At 39.3% G+C, this 25039-nt stretch overlaps 3 protein-coding genes across 5 annotated transcripts in view; 2 read left to right on the top strand and 1 right to left on the bottom strand.

Moving 5' to 3' along the window:
- ZMAT3 (zinc finger matrin-type 3) overlaps positions 1–551 on the bottom strand; it is a 51996-nt gene extending 51445 nt beyond the window's left edge. For both annotated transcript variants that reach the window (XM_025878515.2, XM_025878524.2), the window contains exon 1: positions 464–551. The gene's annotated coding sequence lies outside the window, so the exon portion shown is untranslated. The remainder of the gene's footprint in view (positions 1–463) is intronic.
- Positions 552–1882: 1331 nt separating this feature from the next.
- On the top strand, positions 1883–2577 carry LOC112829111 (SUMO-conjugating enzyme UBC9). Its single transcript, XM_025878504.2, has one exon. It carries the CDS (start codon positions 1967–1969, stop codon positions 2441–2443), a length of 477 nt encoding a protein of 158 aa, XP_025734289.1. The 5' UTR covers positions 1883–1966; the 3' UTR covers positions 2444–2577.
- A 20121-nt stretch (positions 2578–22698) lies between these two features.
- PIK3CA (phosphatidylinositol-4,5-bisphosphate 3-kinase catalytic subunit alpha) overlaps positions 22699–25039 on the top strand; it is a 78807-nt gene continuing 76466 nt past the window's right edge. The window contains exon 1 of one of the 2 annotated variants that reach the window (XM_025878467.2): positions 22699–23185. The gene's annotated coding sequence lies outside the window, so the exon portion shown is untranslated. The remainder of the gene's footprint in view (positions 23186–25039) is intronic. The other variant, XM_025878459.2, reaches the window with a different exon arrangement.

Below are 25039 nucleotides of genomic sequence, written 5' to 3'. Positions count from 1 at the left end.
AGTAAAACACACAAAAATTGAATGCATGTAAAAAAAATTGATAAAACACACACACGTAAAAACATAAAACAAGATAAACTGCTGATCTTTCTTGTAGATTTATGTGACAAAATGTTTTAATAAAAAATATTCACAATTTTTCTCTGTAATATTTATCTAAGTTTAATACTTCAGGAAGACGGGACATGTTAATTCTTTGGTTTCAAGTATCCCCAACACACTGATATATATGATTTTCAGGATAAAATTACCCCAATTTAAGAAGCATTCACTCCAGTTTACCTAAAGATTATCCTTGTATTATGTGTTTGAAAACTTTGAGTCTTCATTGATTGTATAGATTTCTCATATCAATGCTTTCACTTAGTGATACTTTGTTTACACTAAGGGCTGTCTTAGTTCAGGCTGCTATAACAGAATACCATAGATTGGGTAACTTAAACAATAGAAATTTATTTCTTACAGTTCTAGAGGCTGAGGAATCCAAGATCCAGATTCCAGCAGACTCAGTTTGTGGGGAGAGCCCCTTTCCCAGTTGGCAGAGAGCCATCTTCTTGCTGCGCCCTCACTTGGCTGATAGAGAGTGCTCTCTGGTCTCTTCTCATGAGGGTACAATTCCCATTATGAGGAACCCATTCCCTATGATCTCCTCTAAACCTAGTTACCTCCTCAAAGCCCCACCTCCTAGTATCATCACATTGGGGGTTAGAATTTTAACATGAATTTTGGGAGGACACAATCTTTCAGTTCCCCTAAAAAACATTCATATGCAACTCATAGTAGAGCTCTTTTAGATTGTTGAGACCATCTTTTATAATTTCACATAACGTCCCTTTATGTAGTTCCATGAAATAAATTTCTTTTATATCTCAGGGGACAACTTTTTCCCACAAAACTGCTTTGTTTCTTAAATTAATAACACTGAATCCTTTAATGTGATAACTGTGGAGCCATCCACCAAGATAAACCCAATGATCCCCATCTCCTGATACATTCTCATGTAATTGCATCCCACAATGTAATAGAGTTGGTCTATGTCACCAAACAGAATATCATAGAAGTAATAGTATGTCATTTCCAATATTAAATCATTAAAAGCAATATGTCTCCTGACTTCTTTCTTGAATCACTCACTGGAAAATCCAGTTCCATGTTGTAAAGGCACCTAGGCAACCCTGTGGAGAGAGATGTGGTGAGGAATTAATGCCTTCTGCTAGCAGCCATTGAGCAACTAAGGCCATCAATCTCTGCCAACAGCCATGTGATGAGCTATCTTGGAAGTAGATCCTGCAGCCCCAGTCAAGCCTTCAAACAATTGCAACCCCATCTCTCATCTTAATGTCAGCCTCATGAAAAACCTGAGCCAGAACCCTCCATCTATACCACTCCTGGATTTCAGAGGTAACAAAAAAATTTTTTTAAGCAGATAAATTTTGAGGTAATCTGTTATACAATAATAGTTTATCAATCTGTTTCTCTTTTTCTTTTGTCTGTTAGGAATCCTAAATTCAAATATGAGGCTCACCTCTGAAATTTCTATAGGACTCTCAACATATATGTTTGTGTTTTGATATTATTTCCTTATTTTCATTTTTCACTTATTTCAATTTCCTCTTCTATTTATTTAATTGTATTACAATATATGATATAAGCCACTTCAAATAGTATTTTAGGAATTAAGCAAAGTATTATTTATGACGAAATGAAGAACTATAACCAGGAGAAGTTAACAGAACAAGGCAAAATAAATAAATAAATAAACATTGCCACTAGACCCAAGCTTGAAGCTTTTTTCAACATGGAAGCAACAAAGTTATTATCTGAGTCTTTCTTAAAGGATTTGAATATAAGTTCTAGGAAAAAATAAAAATATCACAGGGAAGTCCCGAGACAAAGGGAGCGCCGCCGCCGCCGCCGCCTCGTCCGCCTCGCTCGCCGGGCCGCGGCCGCCCGAGGGACTTTGAACATGTCGGGGATTGCCCTCAGCAGACTCGCCCAGGAGAGGAAAGCCTGGAGAAAGGACCACCCGTTTGGCTTTGTGGCTGTCCCGACAAAGAATCCTGACGGCACGATGAACCTCATGAACTGGGAGTGTGCCATTCCAGGGAAGAAAGGGACTCCCTGGGAAGGAGGCTTGTTTAAGCTACGGATGCTTTTCAAAGATGATTATCCATCCTCACCCCCAAAATGTAAATTTGAGCCACCACTGTTTCACCCGAACGTGTACCCTTCGGGAACAGTGTGCCTGTCTATCCTTGAGGAGGACAAGGACTGGAGGCCAGCCATCACGATTAAGCAGATCTTGTTAGGAATACAGGAACTTCTAAATGAACCAAATATCCAGGACCCAGCTCAAGCAGAGGCCTACACGATTTACTGCCAAAACAGAGTGGAGTACGAGAAGAGGGTTCGAGCACAAGCCAAGAAGTTCGCACCTTCATAAGCGGTGACCGCGTGGCAGCGTAAGAAGGAAGGGATTGGTTTGGCAAGAACTTGTTTACAACATTTTTGCAAATCTAACGTTGCTCTGTACTATTACTAGTCACCTGGGAGGGTGGGCGGGCGCCATTTTCCATTTCCGCCACTGGCACGCAGTCCGCGACTCGCTGAGCTGCCCGGTTTTTCATACAGGGTCTCTTCCTTCAGTCTTTTGTATTTTTGATTGTTATGTAAAACTTGCTTTTATTTTAATATTGATGTCAGTATTTCAACTGCTGTAAAATTATAAACTTTTATACTTCGATGAGCCCCGAGGAGCTAGTTTCCTTTGCTCGCGGATGCAGGCATGCTTCCCACCGTGTAGCGCTACACGTAGCCTCCCGCCGGCCCCCCTCCCGCCTCGCTCCCCGCAGAACCCGGGTTGTGTTGCTTATGAGCCTCAGATCCAAAGGCAGCCGGCGTCTCGTTTCCGCATCACTTCCTTTGTGTTTATATGGCGTTTTGTCTGTGTTGCTGTTTAGAGTAAATAAACTGTTTATATAAAAAAAAAATATTCACAAATTATAAGTTATTTGAAACAAAGATTATATTTTTATCCTCTGCATAATGATTCCAAATAACCAGTCTATAAGAGATATTTTCACCAGTCCACTAGAAAACAAGAAAAATGAGGGCAATACAGTCAGTTTCCATTAAATTAAATTGATTCAATTTAAATTTGTTTATGTTGATAAGCAGACATTTTCCAAAGAAGACATCCAGATGGCCAACAGATACATGAAAACACGCTCAACATCACTCATCATCAGGGAAATACAACTCAAAACTACAGTGCGATATCACCTACACCTGTCAGAAAGGCAAAAATTAACAACACAGGAAACAACAGGTATTGGAGAGGATGCAGAGAAAGGGGAACCCTCTTACAGTGTTGGTGGGAATGCAGACTGGGGCAGCCACTCTGGAAAATAGTATGGAGTTTCCTCAAAAAGTTAAAAATAGAACTACCCTACAATCCAGCAATTGCACTACTAGGTATTTACCCAAAGGATACAAAAATACTGACTCGAAGGGGCACATGCACCCCAATGTTTATAACAGCATTATCAACAATAGCTAAAGTATGGAAAAAGCCCAAATGTCCATTGACTCAGATGAATGGATAAAGAAGAGGTGGTGTTTATATATATATATATTCCATTATATATATATTCCATTATATATACATATATAATGGAATATTATTTGGCCATAAAAAGAATGAAATCTTGCCATTTACAGTGATGTGGATTGAGCTAGAGAGTATTATGCTAAGCAAAATAAGTCAGCCAGAGAAAGACAAATACTATATTATTTCACTCATACGTGGAATATAAGAAACAAAACAGATGAACATGGGGAAAAAGAGAGAGCAAACCAGAAAACAGACTCTTACCTATAGACAATAAACTGATGGTTACTGGAGGTTAAGTGAGTAGGGGAATGGGTTAAATGGGTGATGGGGATTAAGGAGGGCACTCATGATGATCACTGGGTATTGTATGTAAGTGATAAATCACTAAGTTCTACACCTGAAATTAATATTACACTGTTGGTTAACTAGGTGGAATTTAAATAAAAACTTGACAAAAATAAACTTGTTTATGTTGAGATTATGTTCTTTTTTTTAAGATTTTATTTATTTATTTTAGAGAGAGAGACAGAGATAGTGACGGAGATATCAAAAGAGAGCATGAACAGGGAGAAGAGGGAGAAGCAGGCTCCCCGCTGAGCAGGGAGCCCGATGTGGGACTCAATCCCAGGACCCTGGGATCATGACCTGAGTGGAAGGCAGAAGCTTAACCCAACTGAGCCACCTTGGTGCCCCAAGATTATGTTCTTTCTAATCTTGATGCATCTTCTTTTAAAATATGATGATAGTGTATTGCGGTATGGGTTTTTTTTTAATATTCTTAATCATACCATTTTCTCATTTCTCCTAGCATTTATGTGATTTTGTTGGGTTTTGTCTTATTAAATATTCCCACTGTGTGAAACTGCTCTGCAGGAACCTGGGTTCCTAGAGAAGTATTGAGGGATGGTGAGGGAGTTGGAAAAGCAGTGCACAAATCTCAAGCCAGGGGAAGGAATGTCTGAGGGGGAAGAACATGCATACTTTCAATACAACCTTTGTTTTCATAACACTAACTACAGAAGCAAAATCTTAACCAACTTGCAACTCAGGGCTTCCCCTCCCCAACCTGGTTGAGTTTCATTGTTTCAAAGCAGTAGACAGGTTCCTAGCTTTGGACCTTAGAAACAATACAAGACATTATCCAATCCTTCTGCTCACTTAACATGATCTACAGTCTGAAGAGTATCTCCAGGTAACATATACACTATGTTTCAAATGTGTAGAACTGGAAGGCATAATTAATCAAATCCCATTAAAGTGGTCTAAATTCATGGCAGGTTTTTATATATTGTGTCATCTTCTAATTACTAGATACAAAAATATCATTACTATGAGAGGAACATCTCATAATTGTTTTAGAGGCTTTTTAAAATATTTTATTTATTTATTTGAGAGAGAGAGAGCACAGAGGGAGGGGGAGAAGCAGACTCCCCACTGAGGAGAAAGCTCGACTCAGGGCTCTGTCCCAGGACCCTGGGATCATGACCTGAGCCGAAGGCAGCCGCTTAACCAACTGAGCCACCCAGGCGCCCCTGTTTTAATATTTTTTAAAAGGGGCCCTTGAAATAATGGGGAACGACTTGTGCTAAATAAATGTTTTTGGATAGATTATAGAAGCCAGAAAGAAGAAAATAGAAAAGAAAGAGTGAAGGGCTTGAATCTTCTTCTCCATAATATGAGCTCCTAGGAAAGGTTCTTAATGTTGATAGACTCTCAGTCTGATACGTAATTCTTTATTTTCTTTATAAGGTCAAGTGGTTCCATGCTGCTATCTCCAAATGAAGTAAAATTGCCTCACTTTTAAAGTTGAAATTCTTTCTGTTCTCAGATAATCTGAAGAATGTGTTCATTAAGTCTAATACCCTATTTATGAGCCGATAATAAGACCAATTTTCATAAACCACTCCAGAAAATCAGTAATTACTTCATAAAAAAGAGCTCCAGTTTCCACGAGTAATGCAAGTAGATGGTTACAGCCTGCAACTTATCAGTGAGGAGCCAGGATATTCTATCTCCTGTGGAGTTTTGAATGTTTCAGCATGCCTCCAGGACTGTCCTGTGCCTTCCATTCCATTTTATCTCACTTGAGCGTTAGGCTCTCTGTGATAAACTGCGTAGTATGAACTCACATCTTTCCCAACACTGCATATTGTATCCTTCTACTAACAGAAATGCATGTTCAGACTTCATCCAACCAGGCTTTTAAATCCTGAGAGGATGTCTAAAACTCTTCTGCTACCTTTTAGCAGATGGACCTAAGAGAGGAATGGCAACCAGTTAACATTCCTTATTTCTCCAGCCGCTCTTCCACTGCTGATCCCTCCCTCTTCAGGAATTGTTTTCTAATCAAGGTTTGTATTCCTTTCAAATCTGGAAAATAAATAAAGCTTAGTAAATGGTAAGAAAAATCACTGTATCTTGAAGATGGAAAGGACCAAAAAAAAAAAAAGTCTAAACTAATTACTTGAATGTCTAAAAGAGGAAAGTGGGGCCCAGAGTAGCCTATGTGTCTTAACTAATGTCTTACCACCACTCACTACAGGATCCAGGATTAGAATTCCAGGTCTCCAGGCATCAATTTAAGAGTGTCTCTTGTGCAGGAATCCATGAGGTTAATGGTAGAACTGAAGAGAGAATTGGGAAAAAGAAGGATGATGAAATATTCAAATAAAGCCATTCTAATTTGGTACCTCTAAGAGGAAACTCTGAGGGGCCCTAAGTCTGGAAGGGCAGGAAGTCCTCCTTCCTGAGTCTCTTCCATCAGAGCAAGTGATGGCTTCAAAACAACTTAATTTTACACTTGTCTTGAAAGTCTAATAATGATGTCATGGCAGACCTATCCAGCCAACATTTCCTTCAGGGCCACAAGTTTTCTAAAAGTGAGATAAAAACCAAAACAGTATTTTCCTTTGCACAGAATGCAAAAGGAAAGGAGAGGGGATGGAAGGAGAAATAGAAAATGACAGTGTGATAGATATATAACAATTAAAGCCAGGGAATAAATTAAATGGTCTTTTCTGACCTTAATTTACTTAGGATTTGCAATTATAAAAAAAATACATGACTACCTAATTTTTAAACAGTAAAAATGATCAGGGCACCTGGGTGACTCAGTCGGTTCAGCCTCCAACTCTCGGTTTCGGCTCATGTCCTGATTTCAGGGTCGTGAGATTGAGCCCTGCCTCAGGCTCTCCATTGAGCGTGGAGCCTGCTTGGGATTCTCTCTCCTTTTCCCTCTGCCCCTCCCTGCTCATGCTCTCTCTCTCTCTCTAAAAACAAACAAACAAATAAAAACATTAAAAATTATCATCAGGAAAACATTAACAAACTTTGAACGGACAGAGTACAGGAACCCAGGAGACAGCAACACAGGACAGAAGGTTACTCCAAATTGCATCAAATTCCATTATATTACTTTAGAGTATTCTTAATTTTTTAAATTATATTAGTTTTTCTGTAGCTACCATCCCTTGAATTTTATATCAAATTCTTTCACTGACAGCTTTTTTTTTTTAAAGATTTTATTTATTTATTTGACAGAGAGAGACACAGCGAGAGCAGGAACACAAGCAGGGGGAGTGGGAGAGGGAGAAGCAGATCTCCTGCTGAGCAGGGAGCCTAATGTGGGACTCGATCCCAGGACCCTAGGATCATGACCTGAGCCGAAGGCAGAGGCTTAACGACTGAGCCACCCAGGCGCCCTTTCACTGACAGCTTTAATACAAAGCCTCTAATCTGAAAACTCATCATTTCACACTATTAAAAAACACCATCATTTATGACAATTTCCTACTTTTTTAAAAATTTTAATTAGGGCTTAAATTTTAAAATGAATTATGAAGGGCAGTACTTCTCAAAAACCAACAGAGAATCATGTTGATTAAAAACAACATTACAAACAAGATATACAAAAGGCCAACAAGTACATGAAAAGATGTTCAACATCACCAGTCATTAGAGAAATGCAAATTAAAACCACAATGAGATATCACCTCACACCTGTTAGAATGATCATCATCAAAAAGACAAGAAAGTGTTGGCGTGGATATGGAGAAAAGGGAACCCTTGTGCACTCTTTGTGGAATTGTAAATTGGTGCAGCCACAATGGAAAACAGTATAGAGGATACTCAAAAAATTAAAAATAGAACTACCATATAAGCCAGCAGTTCCACTTCTGAGAATATACCCAAAGGAAACAGAAACACTAAAAAAGATATCTGCACCCCCATGTTCATAGCAATATTATTTATAATAACCAAGACATGGAAATAACCTAAAGTATCCATTGATGGATTAATGAAGAAATTGTACACACACACACACACACACACACACACACACACACACAGTGAAATACTATTCAGCCATAAAAAATAAGGAGGAAATCCTACTATTGGGGACAACATGGGTAGAACTTGAAGGCATCATTTTAAGTGAAATAAATCAGAGAAAGACAAATACTGTATAATCTCACTTATGTGTGGAACCTAAAAAAAAAAAAAAGGAAAAAATTCATAGGAAAAAATCAGACTTGTAGTTCCCAGAGGCAGAGTGGGGGAGGGGAATAAAGGAAGGTGGTCAAAAGGTACAAACTTGTGGTTATATGATAAATAAGTACCAGGGATATAATGTACAATATGATGACTATACCGAACACTGATGTATGATACATAGAAAAGTTGTTAAAGGAGCAACTCCTATGAGTTCTCACCAAAAGAAGAACATTTTTTCCCTTTTTTCTTTTCTTTTTATTGCATCTATATGGGAAGATGGATGTTAGCTGAACCAATGGTAATCATTTCACGATATATGTAAATCAAACCATCTTGCTATATGCCTTAAACTTATACAATGATGTATGTCAATTATTTTTCAATAAAACTGGAAAAAATGACAACATCAATTTTATTACACTAGGTGGCAGCAAGTAATTAGAAGGACCAAATAAAAGAAAACATTTGAGTATCACATAAATATTGAAGCATGGGAGTGAATAAAGAAATAATGATAATATTTGAGAAAGAAAAATAAAACTTCTACTTGACTCCTGAACATTCTTTAAGATTTACCATTTATTTATTCCTTCACTCAACAAACACTAACAAATACTTTGACTATTACAAAGGGCAATGGAAGTACTTCATGCTGATTTTATAATCCTCAAACAGCATATAAGGACTTAACTTGTTGCTCTTTACAAGCAAGAACAATGTTTTGGTCTTTGAATACTCCCTGTTTACTATATAACTGATATATAGTAGGTCCTCAGATTTCACATTCAGTTACTTGCTAGATTCCAATCACAACACGAGAGTTCATACCTCTGTAGTTTGCATATGATGTTCTATATCTGGAATTACGTTCAATGCCCCACATACACACTCCACTATCACCCGTTTTGAGTGCTTTCTCTTGGCAAGGTTTCAATGACCATCAGAAGCAAAGCAGAGCTCCCTCTTCTATGTTGTCACAGAATTCTGAGAATGCCTGTAATCATGGAGAGTTCTGTTATATTTGACTGTCTCCTCCATTAGACTATGAGCAGTGTTTTTATATAGCTGCTATCCAGCACAGTCTCTTTCACAGAGTAGGCCTTCTGTAAAATTTTGTTAAGAGATTTGGGTGTGTTACAGGAAATCAAGCTTCTATGTTAGAGGTATGATTATAACTTACAAATGTAGGTACCAATATTTTATAATGTGATGTGGTAACATACGGATAAGACTTGTGAAAGTGGCCAAAAAGCTAGAAGTGCCTGCAAGACAGATTCAAGGTTCATAAGAATACATTGTTTTATAATATTAATACCAAAGAGAAATATGAGGTCTAGGAGGAAAAGCAGAAACAGAGAAGAAGAATGAGAATAGGAGGAAAGAAAGAAGAGAGTAAGGGGAAGCAAAAGGAGACGAGGGAAACAGACAGGGGCAGAACACTGTGCCAGACACTATCCTAAGGATCTTACTTGATTAAATCTTTATAACACCCCTAAGGTAGATACTATTAATATTCCCATTTTACAAAATTTGGGAAACTTACTCAAACTCATAGACAGTGATGGGGTCTCTAGTGATTCCAGTGAACTTTAGCTTTGTCTGGAAACCACTGTCATACTAATTCAACACTTAATCTATTATACAAATAACATGTAGGTTTTCTTAACAGAGCCATATAACTCCTTGGTTTTTCAATCATACAGCTTTAGGAACAGGGGAATTCAAGTAAAATAGTGTAAAATCACCATTAAGTACTTCTAACTTACACTATAATAAAACTCTTTGCCAAAGATGGTGTGGATTATGGAATTTGAATGCAGTGATAGGTGATGAAATTATGAGCAAAACAAACAGACAAAAAAGCTTCTAGAATATATTCATAGATCTCTTTCTATTATAGGATATTCAATCTTTTCCTCCAACTTTACTTTTCTTGGTTCCTGTAGAAGACATTTGCCATTTGTTTGCCTCCTCTCCACCAATCCCCCCCGCCGCCACCTACTTCACTCCCAGAATCTGTATCCCCTTCCATTTCTTTGGCTTTTTGTCAACTATCCTGAATTTAAAAAAAAAATTAAAACTCAAAGGAATTAGAGACATTGCAATTTTCCATACACCAGTAAGGAAGCAGCAGAAAGAGAAATCAAGGAATCGATCCCATTTACAGTTGCACCAAAAAACATAAGATACCTAGGAATAAACCTAACCAAATAGGTAAAAGATCTGTACTCTGAAAACTATAAAACACTGATGAAGGAAATTGAAGATGACACAAAGAAATGGAAAAACATTCATGCTGATGGATTGTAAGAACAAATATTGTTAAAATGTCTATACTACCTAAAGCAATCTACACATTTAATGCAATCCCTATCAAAGTACCACCAGCATTTTTCACAGAGCTAGAATAAACAATCCTAAAATTTGTATGGAACCACAAAAGACCCTGAATAGCCAAAGCAATCTTGAAAAAGAAAAACAAGGCTGGAGGCATCACAATTCCGGACTTAGGGCTATATTACAGAACTGCAGTGATCAAGGTAGTATGGTCCTGGCACAAAAACAGACACATAGATCAATGGAACAGAATAGAAAACCCAAAAATGGCCCTTCGAGTATATGGTCAACTAATCTTCGACAAAGCAGGAAAGAATATCCAATGGGAAAAAGACAGTCTCTTCAACAAATGGTGTTGGGAAAACTGGACAGCAACATGCAGAAGAATGAAACTGAACCACTTTCTTACACCATACACAAAAATAAATTCAAAATGGATTAAGGACCTAAATGTGAGACAGAAAACCATTAAAATCCTAGAGAAGAACACAGGCAAGTAACCTCTTTGACACCAGCTGGAGCAACTTCTTACTAGATATGTTTCCTGAGGCAAGGAAAACAAAAGCAAAGATTGGGACTTCATCCAGATAAAAAGCTTCTGCACAGCAAAGGAAACAATCAACAGAACTAAAAAGCAATCTACAGAATGGGAGAGGACGTATGCAAATGATATATTTGCAAATGACATATCTAATAAAGGGTTAGTAACCAAAATCCATAAAGAACTTATCAAACTCAGCACCCAAACAAATAATCCAGTTAAAAAATGGCAGAAGACACGAATAGACATTTCTCCAAAGAAGATATCCAGATGGCCAACAGATACACGAAAAGATGCTCAACATCACTCATCTCAGGGAAATACAAATCAATCAAAACTACAATGAGATATCACCTCACACTTGTTAGAATGGCTAAAATGAACACAGGAGGGGCACTAGGGTAGCTCAGTCAGTGGAGCCTCAGACTCTTTTTTTTTATTTATTTATTTATTTATTTATTTATTTAACAGAGATAGACGCAACGAGAGAGGAAACACAAGCAGGGGGAGTGGGAGAGGGAGAAGCAGGCTCTCCGCGGAGCAGGGAGCCCGATGCGGGGCTCGATGCGGGGCTCGATCCCAGGACTCCAGGATCATGACCTGAGCCGAAGGCAGACGCCCAGCGACTGAGCCACCCAGGCGCCCCGAGCCTCAGACTCTTGATTTCAGTTCAGGTCACAATCTCGAGGTCCTGGGATGGAGCCCTGCCTCAGGGTCCATGCTCAGTGTGGAATCTGCTTGAGATTCTCTTTCCCTCTGCCCCTCCCCCTGCGCTTTTAAAAATAAATAAATAAAATTAACAACACAGGAAACAACAGGTATTGGTGAGGATGCAGAGAAAGGGGAATCCTCTTACACTGTTGGTGGGAATGCAAACTGGTGCAGCCACTCTGGAAAACAGTATGGAGTTTCCTCAAAAAGTTAAAAATAGTATTACCCTACAACCCAGCAATTGCACTACTAGGTAGTTACCCAAAGGATACAAAAATACTAATTTGAACAGATACATGCACGTCAGTGTTTATAGCAGCTTTATCAACAATAGCCAAATTATGGAAAGAGTCCAAATGTCCATCAACCAATGAATGGATAAAGAAGAGGTGGGGTGTGTGTGTGTGTGTGTGCGTGTGTGTGTACGTGTGTGTATATGCACAATGGAATAGTACTCAGCCTTAAAAAAGAATGAAATGTTGCCATTTGCAACAACATGGATGGAGTTAGAGAATATTATGCTAAGTGAAATAAGTCTGTCAGAGAAAGCCAAATACCATAGATTTCACTCACATGTGGAATTTAAGAAACAAAACAAATGAGCAAAGAGAAAAAGAGGAGAAAGAGAGAGAGAAACCAAGAAACAGGCTCTTTTTTTTAATTTTTTTTTTAAAGATTTTATTTATTTATTCATGAGAGACAGACAGAGAGAGAGAGAGAGAGAGAGAGAGAGAGAAGCAGGCTCCCCACTGAGCAGGGAGCCCGATGCGGGACTTGATCCCAGGACTCTGGGATCATGACCTGAGCCGAAGGCAGACGCTTAACCATCTGAGCCACCCAGGCGCCCCGAAACAGGCTCTTAATTATAGAGAACAAATTAATGGTTACCAGAGGGGAGATGGGTAGGGGGATGGGCTAAATGGGTGATGGATATTAAGGAGTGCACTTGCCATGATGAGCACTGTATGTAAGTGTTGAATCAGTAAATTCTATACCTGAAACTAATATGACACTGTATGTTTACTAACTGGAATTTAAACAAAAACTTGGAGGAAAAAAGAGACAATGGAGTAAGGAAAAGAAATTTAAAATAAACAAATAAAAATTATTAATGTGCTGCAAAATTATAGAAGATAAGCATTTATGAAACAAAAATAGGATGCTATAAAAAGGAAGCCTGAGAAGCAAGATATGTTACTTATCTATTGCTGCATGACAAATTACTCCAAAACTTAGCAACTTGCAACAAACATTTACTATCTCACAGTTTCTGTGGATCAAAAATCTGGAAGCAATTTAGCGGATGGTTCTGGCTCAGGGTCCCTCGTGAGACTGCAGTCAAGCTGTCAACTGGGACTGCAACTCTCTGAGACCTTGACAGGGGCTAGAGGATCCTCTTTAAGATGGCTCACTACATGGCTGTTGGCAGAAGACCTCAGTTCCTCACTACATGAAACTTTCCACAACACCATGTGTGTTCTTACAACATAGCAACTGGATTCCCCCAGAGTAAGTAACCCAGAGAAAGAACAATAAGAAAGCCATAGTGTCCTTATGACCTGGTATCCAAAAGTCATACACTATCACTTGTACTTTTTTTCTACTCACTAGAAGCAGGTCACTAAGTCCACCCCATACTCACAGGTGGCTCTATTTTCTGAGGGGAGTATCAAAGAATTTGTGGACATACTTTAAATCACCACACAAGAAGAAGAATAGCTCCAGGAAATTAAATATGACCAAAGTATGACCATCAAAATAAAAATTCAATAGAAGCATTAAAAGGTAAAGTTGAGAAAAGTTGACAAAAATCAGAGATGGCTACCATATGAAAAATGGGATGAAAAATAGAGCTTTAATCCAGAAGCTCAAATTCCCAACTAGTTGGAATTTCAGAGAAAACAGAGAAAACAAAGGAAAAACAAAGAGAAAACAAAGAAAACAAAAGGGGGAAAATAATTAAAGACAAAATTTTCCCAGACTCAAAAGATACAAATCTCCAACTTTATAAAAGGGCTTCCTTACTGCCTAGTACAAAGTATAAAAAATGACCCAAACGAAAACATGGTAACACTAGAAATAAAGAAGACATACTGAAAGCTTCTAGAGTCGAATTTTTTTTTTTTTAATTACAAGTTTCCAAGCACCACCCATCTGGTATTCAAATTCAATATGTTTGCAATGGGGACTAAAAATGTTTATATCTATTAAGTTCCCCAGGCATTTTTAAAGATTAGCCAAGCTTAGAATCATTGGTTTAAAGAGTTTTGAGGAGAATGAGATAAACATCTTCATTTAAGTATTTAAGTATCTCCTTTCTCTAAAATTGTTGGACATATTTTTCTAATATTCTGCTATAAATTAATCCACTTTTTAAAAAATGTATGGCAGAATTTTCCTCATTTTATAGAGTCATGGTGGAGGGAGGAGAAAAGAATTTTTAAAGCACGTCTTAAACTAAATTTTAGTTCCATGTAACATTCTTCTGAGATTTATACCCAAGGATTGGTAACCTGTTCTCTAACAGCACTAAAGGAAGAATAAAAGGAAATGACTTAAACTACAGCAAAATAGTCCTAGGGTAAGGAAGTTTCCTGACATTGAGGTTTGTTAAACACTAACATAGGATCTAGGGATGTTATAAAATTTTCACCTTGGAGAGTTTTTAGAAAACATATCCCATCTGTCTGTGTTTAGAGAATAAGCCTGAAGGAAAAATGGTTAGGAGACTGAATACATTCATTTATACAATAAGTTCTTATTAAGGTACTGCTAAGTGCCCAGCACTGTACTAGGTGTTGAGTATTTCAAGACAGCATTTTTCAAACTTATTTGATTACAGAATATTTCTCAAATGAAGGTATGTGAATATATCTCCATCAAGAGGAACTTCCAATGTATGATGCTTACTTTCATAAAAAGGAAATAGAAAAAAAGTTTCACAGAATAATTGCTCCAAGAAAACAAAGAAATAATATTTATTAACAAAATTTATCAAGCTTAGTAAAATAGCTTTCATCTCAAATTTTTATAATAAAACATGATACAGGGCGCCTGGGTGGCTCAGATGGTTAAGCGTCTGCCTTCGGCTCAGGTCATGATCCCAGGGTCCTGGGATCGAGTCCCGCATCGGGCTCCTTGCTCAGCAGGGAGTCTGCTTCTCCCTCTCCCTCTGCCTCTCCCGCTTGTTCTCTCTCTGTCTCTCCTGCAAATGAATAAATAAAAATCTTTAAAAAAAAAAAACATGATACACATTTATAAATTAGGTTTATACACATTTAAATAAAACAATCAACTATATTTTTTAGAACTTGCAGTAGTTTATTAAGGTGATCAGATAAAAAATAAATATACAAATCTTTTCTATAATCAGTTTAAAAAATGTAATGGGGAGGTTTGAGTAAGATTCTATCCCCTAGAGGAAAAAAAAAGATGCAATATCTATCAAGGTTACAGGACATATACAAGCTCTATATGAAGAAGCTGGTGGTAATTTACTGAACTAAATAAAAAAATGTTTAAATAAATAAATAATTCCAGAACAAAAGACTTAGTATTATAAAGATATCAGTTCCTCTCAAATTAACCTATAGATTTAATGCAATTCTTTTTTTTTTAAGATTTTATTTATTTATTTGAGAGAGAGAGAATGGAAGAGAGAGAGCATGAGAGGGGGGAGAGTCAGAGGGTAAAGCAGACTCCCTGCTGAGCAGGGAGCCCGATGCGGGACTCGATCCCGGGACTCGATCCCGGGACTCGAGGATCATGACCTGAACCGAAGGCAGTTGCTTAACCAACTGAGCCACCCAGGCGCCCCAATGCAATTCTAAATAAATTCCTACATCTGTAGATGGGTAGGTCAGTTAGAATAACATAGAAAACTGATTATAAATTCCTATCAAGAAGAATAATACATTGAAATAGAAGCAGATGGCACATTGACTATAGAAGTTTAATTCCTCTCCCTCCAAATTCCCACCTAAAAATGACGTTAGGGGCGCCTTGGTGGCTCAGTCGTTGGGCGTCTGCCTTCGGCTCAGGTCATGATCCCAGAGGCCTGGGATGGAGCCCCGCATTGGGCTCCCTGCTCGGCGGGAAGCCTGTTTCTCCCTCTCACACTCCCCCTGCTTGTGTCCCCTCTCTCGCTGTCTCTCTCTGTCAAATAAATAAATAAAATCTTTTAAAAATAAATAAATAAATAAATAAATAAATAAAAATGATGTTAAATCTGGGCACCTGGGTGATTCAGGCAGTTTAGCATCTGTCTTTGGCTCAGGTCATGATCCTGGGGTCCTGACACGGGGCCAGCCGCTGCCATAGTGTCTGGCTCCCTGATCAGCGAGGAGCCTGCCTCTCCCTCTGCCCCTCCTTCTGCTCGCTCGCACTCTCTCTCTCAAATAAATAAAATCTTTTTTTAAAAAGTTTAAAAAAATTAAAATGACATTAAATGGATTCTTGAAAAATATAAATAAACTCCTCTCTTGAAAGATTTGCCTAAATAGGTAGACTCAACCAGGATAATCTCTTTGATTAACTCAAAGTCAACTGATTAGCAACTTATTCATGGAATAATATCCCATTATATGTACTAGTATCACCCACACTCAATTGAAGGGTATTATGCAAGTCATGTACAACAAGGAGAAGAAATCTTTTTTTTTTTTTTTAAAGATTTTATTATTTATTTGACAGAGAGAGACACAGTGAGAAAGGGAACACAAGCAGGGGGAGTGGGAGAGGGAGAAGCAGGCTTCCTGTGGAGCAGGGAGCCCAATGTGGGGTTCAATCCCACATGACCCAAGCCAAAGGCAGGAGCTTAATGACTGGGCCACCCAGGTGCCCCAAGGAGAAGAAATCTTGAGGGCCATCTTAGAATTCTGCCTATCACATCCAACCAAACCTTCATTTCAAGTTTGAGGCAATCTGTTTCTCAACTCTGGTATCACATTAGAATCTCCTCAAAAACTATTAGATCCTAATATAAGACTCCTCATTTAGTTGGTCAGAGGCAGAGCCTGAGAAGGTTTTTTTTTGTTTGTTTTTGTTTTTAAGGCTCTCCCTTGTAATTCCAACATTCACCAGTGTTGAAAACCACTGGAATAGAATAAAAACCTTTTCAGATATCCAAAATCTCAAAGAATTTACTTCCAATTCACCCTTTCTCAAGAAGCTACTAGAGGAGTACTCCTCTGAAATGAGGAAGTAGTGAGAAAGAGGAAAACACAGGACTCAGGAAATAAAGACAGTAAAATAAGAAATAGCAAAGGGCAGTCCCAGATGACAGATAGCAGGAACTTAGAAAGTAACCAGTCCAGACTGGAGCAGGAGGACGAAGGGCTCCAGGAAGAGGTCTCGGACCAAGTGGAATTGATGTATTATCTGATATATCTGAGCAATGAGGAAGAGAACTAGTATTAGGCATATGACATAATTGTTGTGTAAGTGGGGGAAAAAAACGTAACAATAGCTATATAGAAAAGTTATACATATGATAAGTGATGCAATTATGTCCTTCAAGAAAATTAAAGGCATATCAAGACAGAAAAACATGTACTACTTAGCTATGAAGTTAACAATATTAATATAGTCATAGTGTAAATACTAATTTTTAACTGAAAATTATAATTATACTGAGAGTATAGGATAAGGGAAGAATATATTTGTGTCTACTCAAAGGAGCTAAAACAAGAAATTGCAAAATAGTTCCTAATATGAATTTCTGGAATAACTGAAAAGTTTAATGGATTTGTCTTCAAAAATAAAATAGAAGGTGTGGGGAACTACTGTTTTTTTATATAATCTTTTTTGTATTATATTCTTTTCAACTATATGCATGTGTTACTGCGTTAAAAGTTTTTTTAAGGGCGCCTGGGTGGTTCAGTTGGTTAAGCGACTGCCTTTGGCTCAGGTCATGATCCTGGAGTCCCGGGATCGAGTCCCGCATCGGGCTCCCTGCTGCTGAGCAGGGAGTCTGCTTCTCCCTCTGACCCTCCCCCGTCTCATGCGCACTCTCTCTCTCTCTCTCATTCTCGCTCTCTCAAATAAATAAATAAATAAATAATCTTTCTAAAAAAAGTTTTTTTAAAAAAGAACAGAAGGAAACTCAACAGCAATAATGTTAAAGGAAAACAAATTGGTGATGGGATGTCAGTTTTTACTCGATAATTAGCAAAAGTTTAAAACTCTAACATTATCAATAGTTAGGAAAGATAAGGGGAAATTCACAACTGATAGAATAGTAAATTTGTGTAGTGATTATGGAAAGCAATTTAGCAATCTAGTAAAATTGAAAATGTGCACACACTACCACCTAGAAATTTACATTCATACATGAGACATAGAAGGATAGCTAACATAGCATTGCTTGTAATATGGAAATTTTTAAATAAATGGAAATTGAAAATAACTTAATTGTCTATTGATTGGCATATCACTAAAATTCATTTGTTCATTCAACAGATATTTATAGAATGGCTGCTATGCATCAAGCACTGTTCTGAAAACTGGAAATAGCAGTTAATAATACAGACAAAAATCCTTGCCTTTATGCAGCTTACATGCTCATAGGAGACATGATAAATTAAGAAGTAAATAATATTTTAGATGGTAATATGAGTGATAGAGAAAAACAAGGCTGGGAAGGGATAACAGGAGCCCTGAGAAAGAGTGTGTGTATAATGTTTAAAAGGATGGACAGGGAAATCCATACTGACATTTGGAATAAAGACTTGAAAAAAATAAGTGAGCAAGCCAAGAGACTATAGGAGCTGGGGGTGAGGAGATAAGTGTACCAGGCCTTTAAAATAGGTAAACTAGATCAATATATATGTCAAAAAGATAATGTTGAGGGGTGCCTGGGTGGCTCAGTCGTTAAGCATCTGCCTTCAGCTCAGGTCATGATCCCGGGGTCCTGGGATCGAGCCCTGCATCAGGCTCCCTGCTTGGGGGGAAGCCTGCTCTCCCTCTCCCACTCCCCCTGCTTGTGTTCCCTCTCTTGCTGTGTCTCTCTCTGTCAAATAAATAAATAAAATCTTCAAAAAAAAAAGATAATGTTGAGTAAAAAAGGCTGTAAAAGTACCACATGATAATACTATTTCTTGTTCCTAGATATAGGTAGGTAAAAGTATGAAAAATACAGGTAAAACTAAGAAGGAAAAATACAAAATTAAAAATAGTGTTTGGTTCTAACACTATTTTTTAACTGAAAATTATAATTATACTGAGAAATTGGAATGGAACTGTTAACCCAGAATTCTATAACCAGCTAACATACCCTTTAGAAACAAAAACAAAATAATAATATCCTCAAAGGAAGGGAAGCTAAGAGAATTTGTCACCGGTAGACCTACTGTAAGGGAAATGCTAAAGGAAGTTCTTCAGGCTAAAGGGAAATGATACCAGAAGGAAACATGGAATTTTAGGAATGAAAGAAAAGAAATAGAAATGGGTGAGTAAATATAAAAGATTGTTTTTCTGCTTAAATTCTCTAAAATATGTATAACTGTTGAAAGCAAATATTATAAAATTATCTGAAGGGGTTTCCATATGTATAAATATAATACATATACCAACAATGACATAAAAGTCAACAAGTCAGGGGAGAGGACCTATATGGCTGCAAAGTATCTTTCTACAATTTACTTAAAGTGATGTAATACTAACACTCAGTAGACTGGGAAAGTTTATGTACATATATTATAAGCCATAGAGCAAATAAAAAAGAGAGAATGATGTCCAAAAAGACAACATATAAATTAAAATGTAAAATTAAAAATATTCAAATAATTCAGAAGAATGCAGCAAAGTAGAAACAGAAAAAACATAAGGAACAAACAGAAAACAAATAATAAAATGGTAGGCCAAAATCCAATCATATCAACAATTATATTAAATGTAAATTGTCTAACCATAGCAATTGTAAAAAGATATTTTCAGGTTGGAATAAATTAAAAAAAAGCCCCAACTATGTGTTGTCTACAAGTTACCCATTTTAAATATAACAACATAGATGCATAAAAAGAGAGACCAACATATATCATGGGAACACTAATCAAAAGAAAGCTGGAGTGACTATATTAGTATCAGACAAAATAGATTTCAGAACAAGGCTATTATGAGCAACAAAGAGATATAGTACATAATGTTAAAAAGAGTCAATTCCTCAAAAACACGTAATTCTAAATGTGTGTGCACCTAACAGCAGAGCTTCAAAATATACAATATATAGCAAAAATACATAGAAGTGAAAGGAGAAATAGACAAATCCACAATTATGGCTGGAGACATAATGCTCCTCTCCCAGAAATTGATAGAACTGATAGAGAAAACCAGTAAGCATATAGAAGACCTAACAGCATTATAAACCAACCGGATATAATTGACATTTATAGAACATTCCACCCAACAATGCACATAAAATGATCTTTTATAAGTGCAAATGGCACATTCAGTAAGATATTTTGGGGCAAAACAAACAACAAATTGAAAATAACTTAAATTTTATGTTTTCTGGCCATAACTGAATCAAAAAGTGCTATACAGTAGCTCATTTTGTAATCCCTTGGTGTGTTTTCACTGTTGAACTTGGCAATTTTATACATCCAGAGTACATTGCTACACAACCAAAGTGATTCTTGTTTTCAAGTGACTTCAAAGCTCAGCAATGACTTAAGCGCTGTTAGAGAATGTTTTGGTGCACTTCTGAGTATCAGTTATCTTTATTTTCAATGGAAATAAATCCAAAAGGCAAGTAGCTGTTATATTTTCAATATGTTAGAATAAAATAATTGTTTCATCTTGGACATTTCACCTTCTAACTTTGAAAAACTTAGAATGCAATTCTTAAATTCTGAAGTATTCCATTTTTCGTTTGAGAGTCTGAGAATTGCTATTTCAACTTTTCCTTTAAAACATTCTTCCTACAGGGGCGCCTGGGTGGCTCAGTGTTAAGCGTCCGCCTTGGGCTCAGGTCATGGTCCCAGGGTCCTGGGATGGAGCCCGCATTGGGCTCCCTGCTCAGCGGGAAGCCTAAAGCAGGCTTCCACTCCCCCTGCTTGTGTTACCTCTCTCGCTGTTTCTGTCAAATCAATCAATCAATCAATCTTTAAAAAAAGAATTCTTCCTATAGCTACAGGACACATGAGCAATGAGCTTTGTCATATAGATGTCTAACATACTGTATACCTGAATAATAGTGCAAACACCTTTGAAAGCAAGATAAAATACATGATAGATCAATGGTCACCCAATAAACCAAATGCATCAACTGAGAATTGGGCAATAAATGCTATTACTGCAAAGTGAATAATCATGCATTCAAGTACCAGGTATGGCATTTTCTGCTATGACACGATTTCTTAAGTGCCTATCATCACATACAAAAATTATACAATGTAATTAGCATTTTCTTGTTTAAAAATAAATTTTAGAGGGGGGCGCCTGAGTGGCTCAGTCGTTAAGCGTCTGCCTTTGGCTCAGGTCATGATCCCAGGGTCCTGGGGTCCAGCCCCACATCGGGCTCCCTGCTCCGCGGGAAGCCTGCTGCTCCCTCTCCCACTCCCCCTGCTTGTGTTCCCTCTCTCGCTGTGTCTCTCTCTGTTAAATAAATAGATAAAATCTTTAAAAAAAATTTTTTTAGAAGGAAAAATATACCTAGCGGACTTCCTATTAATATCTCACAAAACTCTGTGCCTGGAATGGAAACATAGTTGTCGAAATGCTGCCTTAAGGTTTACTTTGACTCCAGATTCAGTGTTATTTGCTCCCTCTCCCCCCCCCCCCCCCCCGCCCTTAAATTCCCTGCTCTGGAGTAAGTAACATCGTGTCCTGAAACTGCCGGAAAAACAAAAAAACAAAAACAAAAAAACAAAAAAAACCCTGTTCAAGGAAAATATTTAGAAACATAGACCCCTGGAATGTGAGATGAAAACCAGAGCTTAAGAAAAGAAAGAAAGAAAACAAGAAATAGTCAAATGAAACTATGACAACATAAAGGAATGAATCTCAATTACGATTGCGTACGGGCGTGTGGTGTTCGAGCAAAAATTGCTTATTGGTCAGGTTTTTGCTCTTGGATGACAAATGAGACTGTAACCTCTCTAGGGTGGATCACTTCCAAGTCCTCTACCTAAAAATTCAAGAACGGATGTTTGAGGACTTGTATTGCAGACTTCCAACCACGCTTCTGTGTCTTTTCAATACAATGAAAAACCACCAGGGGGAGAAATACGCAAAACACTGGACCCTTACTAGCCGCCGATCTCAAAAGGCAACAGATCCCATTACTCTCAAAGAAAAGGGTGGGGGGAGTGGGCTTCTGTGGCACGCAGCACCAAAACTTGAATCTAATCTATAGCTAAGATGGCTTTTCTGAAGTCTCCGTGCACTTCGGGCACTACGCGAAAAAAGCTCTTCTTCTCAAATCAGAATTGAATCCTACAAGCTGATTCAAATCTGAATAAAAAAGCATTGCAAAACCTCTCCCCGGAGTGAGTCAAAGGATTGCAGAGGGCAATGGCAGTGTATTCCTCTTCCGATTTGGGCTGTAACTTAACTTTACATCGGCAGAAGGACGCGCAGCAACGATTCCTAAAATGCCTTCTTTCTAGTATCCATAACCACTTTGAGTTAGCCACTGACAGCGGCGGTGAAACACTGGGGCCCCTTCTCTCGACCCCAAACAAGAGGAAATCTTATTTCCTCTACGGGAGTAAAAGTGAAGGAACTCACGATCCCAATACTCCTATATCTCTACCCTAGCCTGCCTAGTTCCCGTGGAAACAGATACACAACACATATGCAGTCCTAGTATGACACAACAGTCTCACTGCTGAAAAAAACCGGGCATAAACACAAGCTCTCCAGAAATGCAAGCCTCCACCACCCGAACTTCGGGCGGAAAAGCAAGGCGCAGGCGCACTGGCACACTGTTACCCGATTTGCCCACTTCCCCCTCCCGGTCTCAGCAATTTCACTTCCCCTCCTTTGCACATCTGCTTCCGGGGTATTGTAGGCTCAGCCCCTCCTCAGCTCTAACCCTCCTCTGCCCGAGGAGGGGGGGGGGAGTCGAGGGGGTGGGGAAGAGTTCGTTGTTTGTTTACACGATGTGAGCGGAAAAAGAGACCAATAAAGTTTATTCTGGAAACAAAAGGAAAAAAAACAGGGTGACAGAGAAAGGAGACGGGGGCGGGGGCGTGTGGCGGGGGCTAGAGAGGAGAGGGAGCTAGAAGGAGAAAGCGGCAGTTCCGGTGCCGCCGCTGCGGCCGCTGAGGTCTTGGGCTGCTGCTGCCGCGGCCGCTGGGGCTGGGGCCGTCGGCGAGGCAGGGCTCGGGCCCGGCCGGGCAGCTCCGGAGCGGCGGGGGAGAGGGGCCGGGAGGCGGGGGCCGTGCCGCCCGCTCTCCTCTCCCTCGGCGCCGCCGCCGCCGCCGCCGCCGCCCGCGGGGCTGGGACCCGATGCGGTTAGAGCCGCGGAGCCTGGAGGAGCCCCGAGCGTGAGTAGAGCGCGGACCGGCCGGGAGCGGGCGCGGCCGGGATGGGAACGGGTGGGTGTGGGGGCCTCTCCGGCGCGCCCGTGGTATTGGGCGGGGGCTACCCACGGGTCGTCTCTCAGCGTCGGCCCGTGGCGGAGTTCGCCTGTGATCGCCGCTCCCTCTTCCCCGCCTGCCGCTGGCCTCACCCAGATGCAGAAGCGAGGGCTCGCCGCTTAACTCTCCTTTCCCCCTGGCTGCCGCCTCGCTCCAGGTTTCCTTCCTCTCTCATTTTTTGGGATGGGGCGGCTGGAATCTGAGGAAGTGCACCCAGGGCCGCCGCCCCGGTCGCGCGGTAGCTCGGTCCCCCTCACCCTTGCACGCCCACCGGGCCCGCGGGTGGCGGGGCTGCCGCGAACACCGCGGCGTGAGGGACCCTGGCGGAGCCGCGAGCTGTTCCGTAGGGGCTGTCATGCCCCAGGACTCCGGCCCCGCCAGCCCGGCGACCCTGCGTTTGCCTCACGCTGAGTTTAAATCGCCCGGCTGGGGCAGGGAAGGAAAACCGCTCTCCCCACCCCGCAGTTCCCCTCCCACCCTTCCTCTCGAGGTTGTTTTTTTCCTTTTAACCGAGACAATCAAACGTATTGGATCTTCATTCATAGGCCTGAGACAGTGTCTCGTGATTTGTGTCTTTACTAAGTCTATTATGTGATGCCCGTTTCATAGCTCCTAAGTGGTTCAGAAAGGTAGGGTACGCCCAGGATTGGACTATGTAAACACCAGACGTTCAGCCTGTGTTTTGACCGCGGCTTGAGGGGTTTATTTTAGGATGCTAAAGGAATAGTGGTGATGGTGGCTAGTTCCCAGACTTAGGAATTGAAAGCCATTTTCTTAGATGTCAGTAACTAGGGAACTGTTTACATAGCTATACGAAGGATAAGGGAGCGCAACAAGGGGGGCTTTGAGGAAAACAGCCCGCATATTCGTTAATGGTAAGAGTTGTGATTTCGTTTTAGAAAAGCTTCCTCATTCCAGAGCCTTTGTGCACATTCGGTACATGGGTTTTCGAGATGATGTTTTGAATCTAGTTTGTGAGGCCTGGGAGAACCCCTCGAAAACTTGGGTAGATAAACTCCTGGTAACTCAAGTCGGATGATTTCAGTGGCCACATTTGAACCACTGCAGGCAGTATTGGTCGCATGCTTTCCTCCTTAGGTAATAGATTCTCGGGGATATTTGTTTACAAATTTGCTTTTATGCTGGATTGTGTGATGATGTTGAGAAAAGACCTGAAAAATACTTAAGATACTATGTTGCTAATTTAATTTAGATAAATCAGAATACTTTATGTCTTTATTAAGAGGCCCTTGAAGCAACTGCAGTGTAAGAATTTGTTAGTATGTCTGTGTATTCGAGTTTTAAGATTTTTTAACTGAAGTGTTGAATTCTGGTTGACAGCATAGATCTCTAGCTAAACATCACATGTTATGGAAAATTTCAATTATCAGATTAACTGTTCTGCAGTGTCATCAACCAAAATTATCTGAAGAGGACCCAGTAGAGAGAGAGAGAGAGAGTGTGTGTGTGTGTGTGTGTTGGTGCTTGTGTTGTTTTTTAAGTTTTCTTGTCTCATGTTTTGGGGTAAAATCAAAATGTCATCCATAACTTTTTTCAAAAGTTTCTTGTGCATTTTTTATCTTTATAAAATTTCTTCACAAAATAGGTGACTGAAAGAAATGATAGCACATCATAATAGTAATAGCTCCGTGGAGGAAATAGCAAGAAAGTAAATGAATATTAACTTAATATCCAATTGACTGCGAGTATAAAGTTTGAAAGGCATTTCTGTTAGTTTTATTTGAAGAATTAAAAATGAGC

Source organism: Callorhinus ursinus, unplaced genomic scaffold (assembly GCF_003265705.2).
Source record: "Callorhinus ursinus isolate GAN/ISIS: 27379988/994484 unplaced genomic scaffold, GSC_fseal_2.0 scaffold1, whole genome shotgun sequence".
In the NCBI taxonomy this organism is placed as follows: Eukaryota; Metazoa; Chordata; class Mammalia; order Carnivora; family Otariidae; genus Callorhinus; species Callorhinus ursinus.
This window is presented reverse-complemented; position numbering and strand designations above follow the sequence as displayed.

Excerpts from the sequence above, each read along its gene's own strand:
- LOC112829111 (XM_025878504.2), top strand. The coding sequence starts at position 1,967 with ATGTCGGGGATTGCCCTCAGCAGACTCGCCCAGGAGAGGAAAGCCTGG.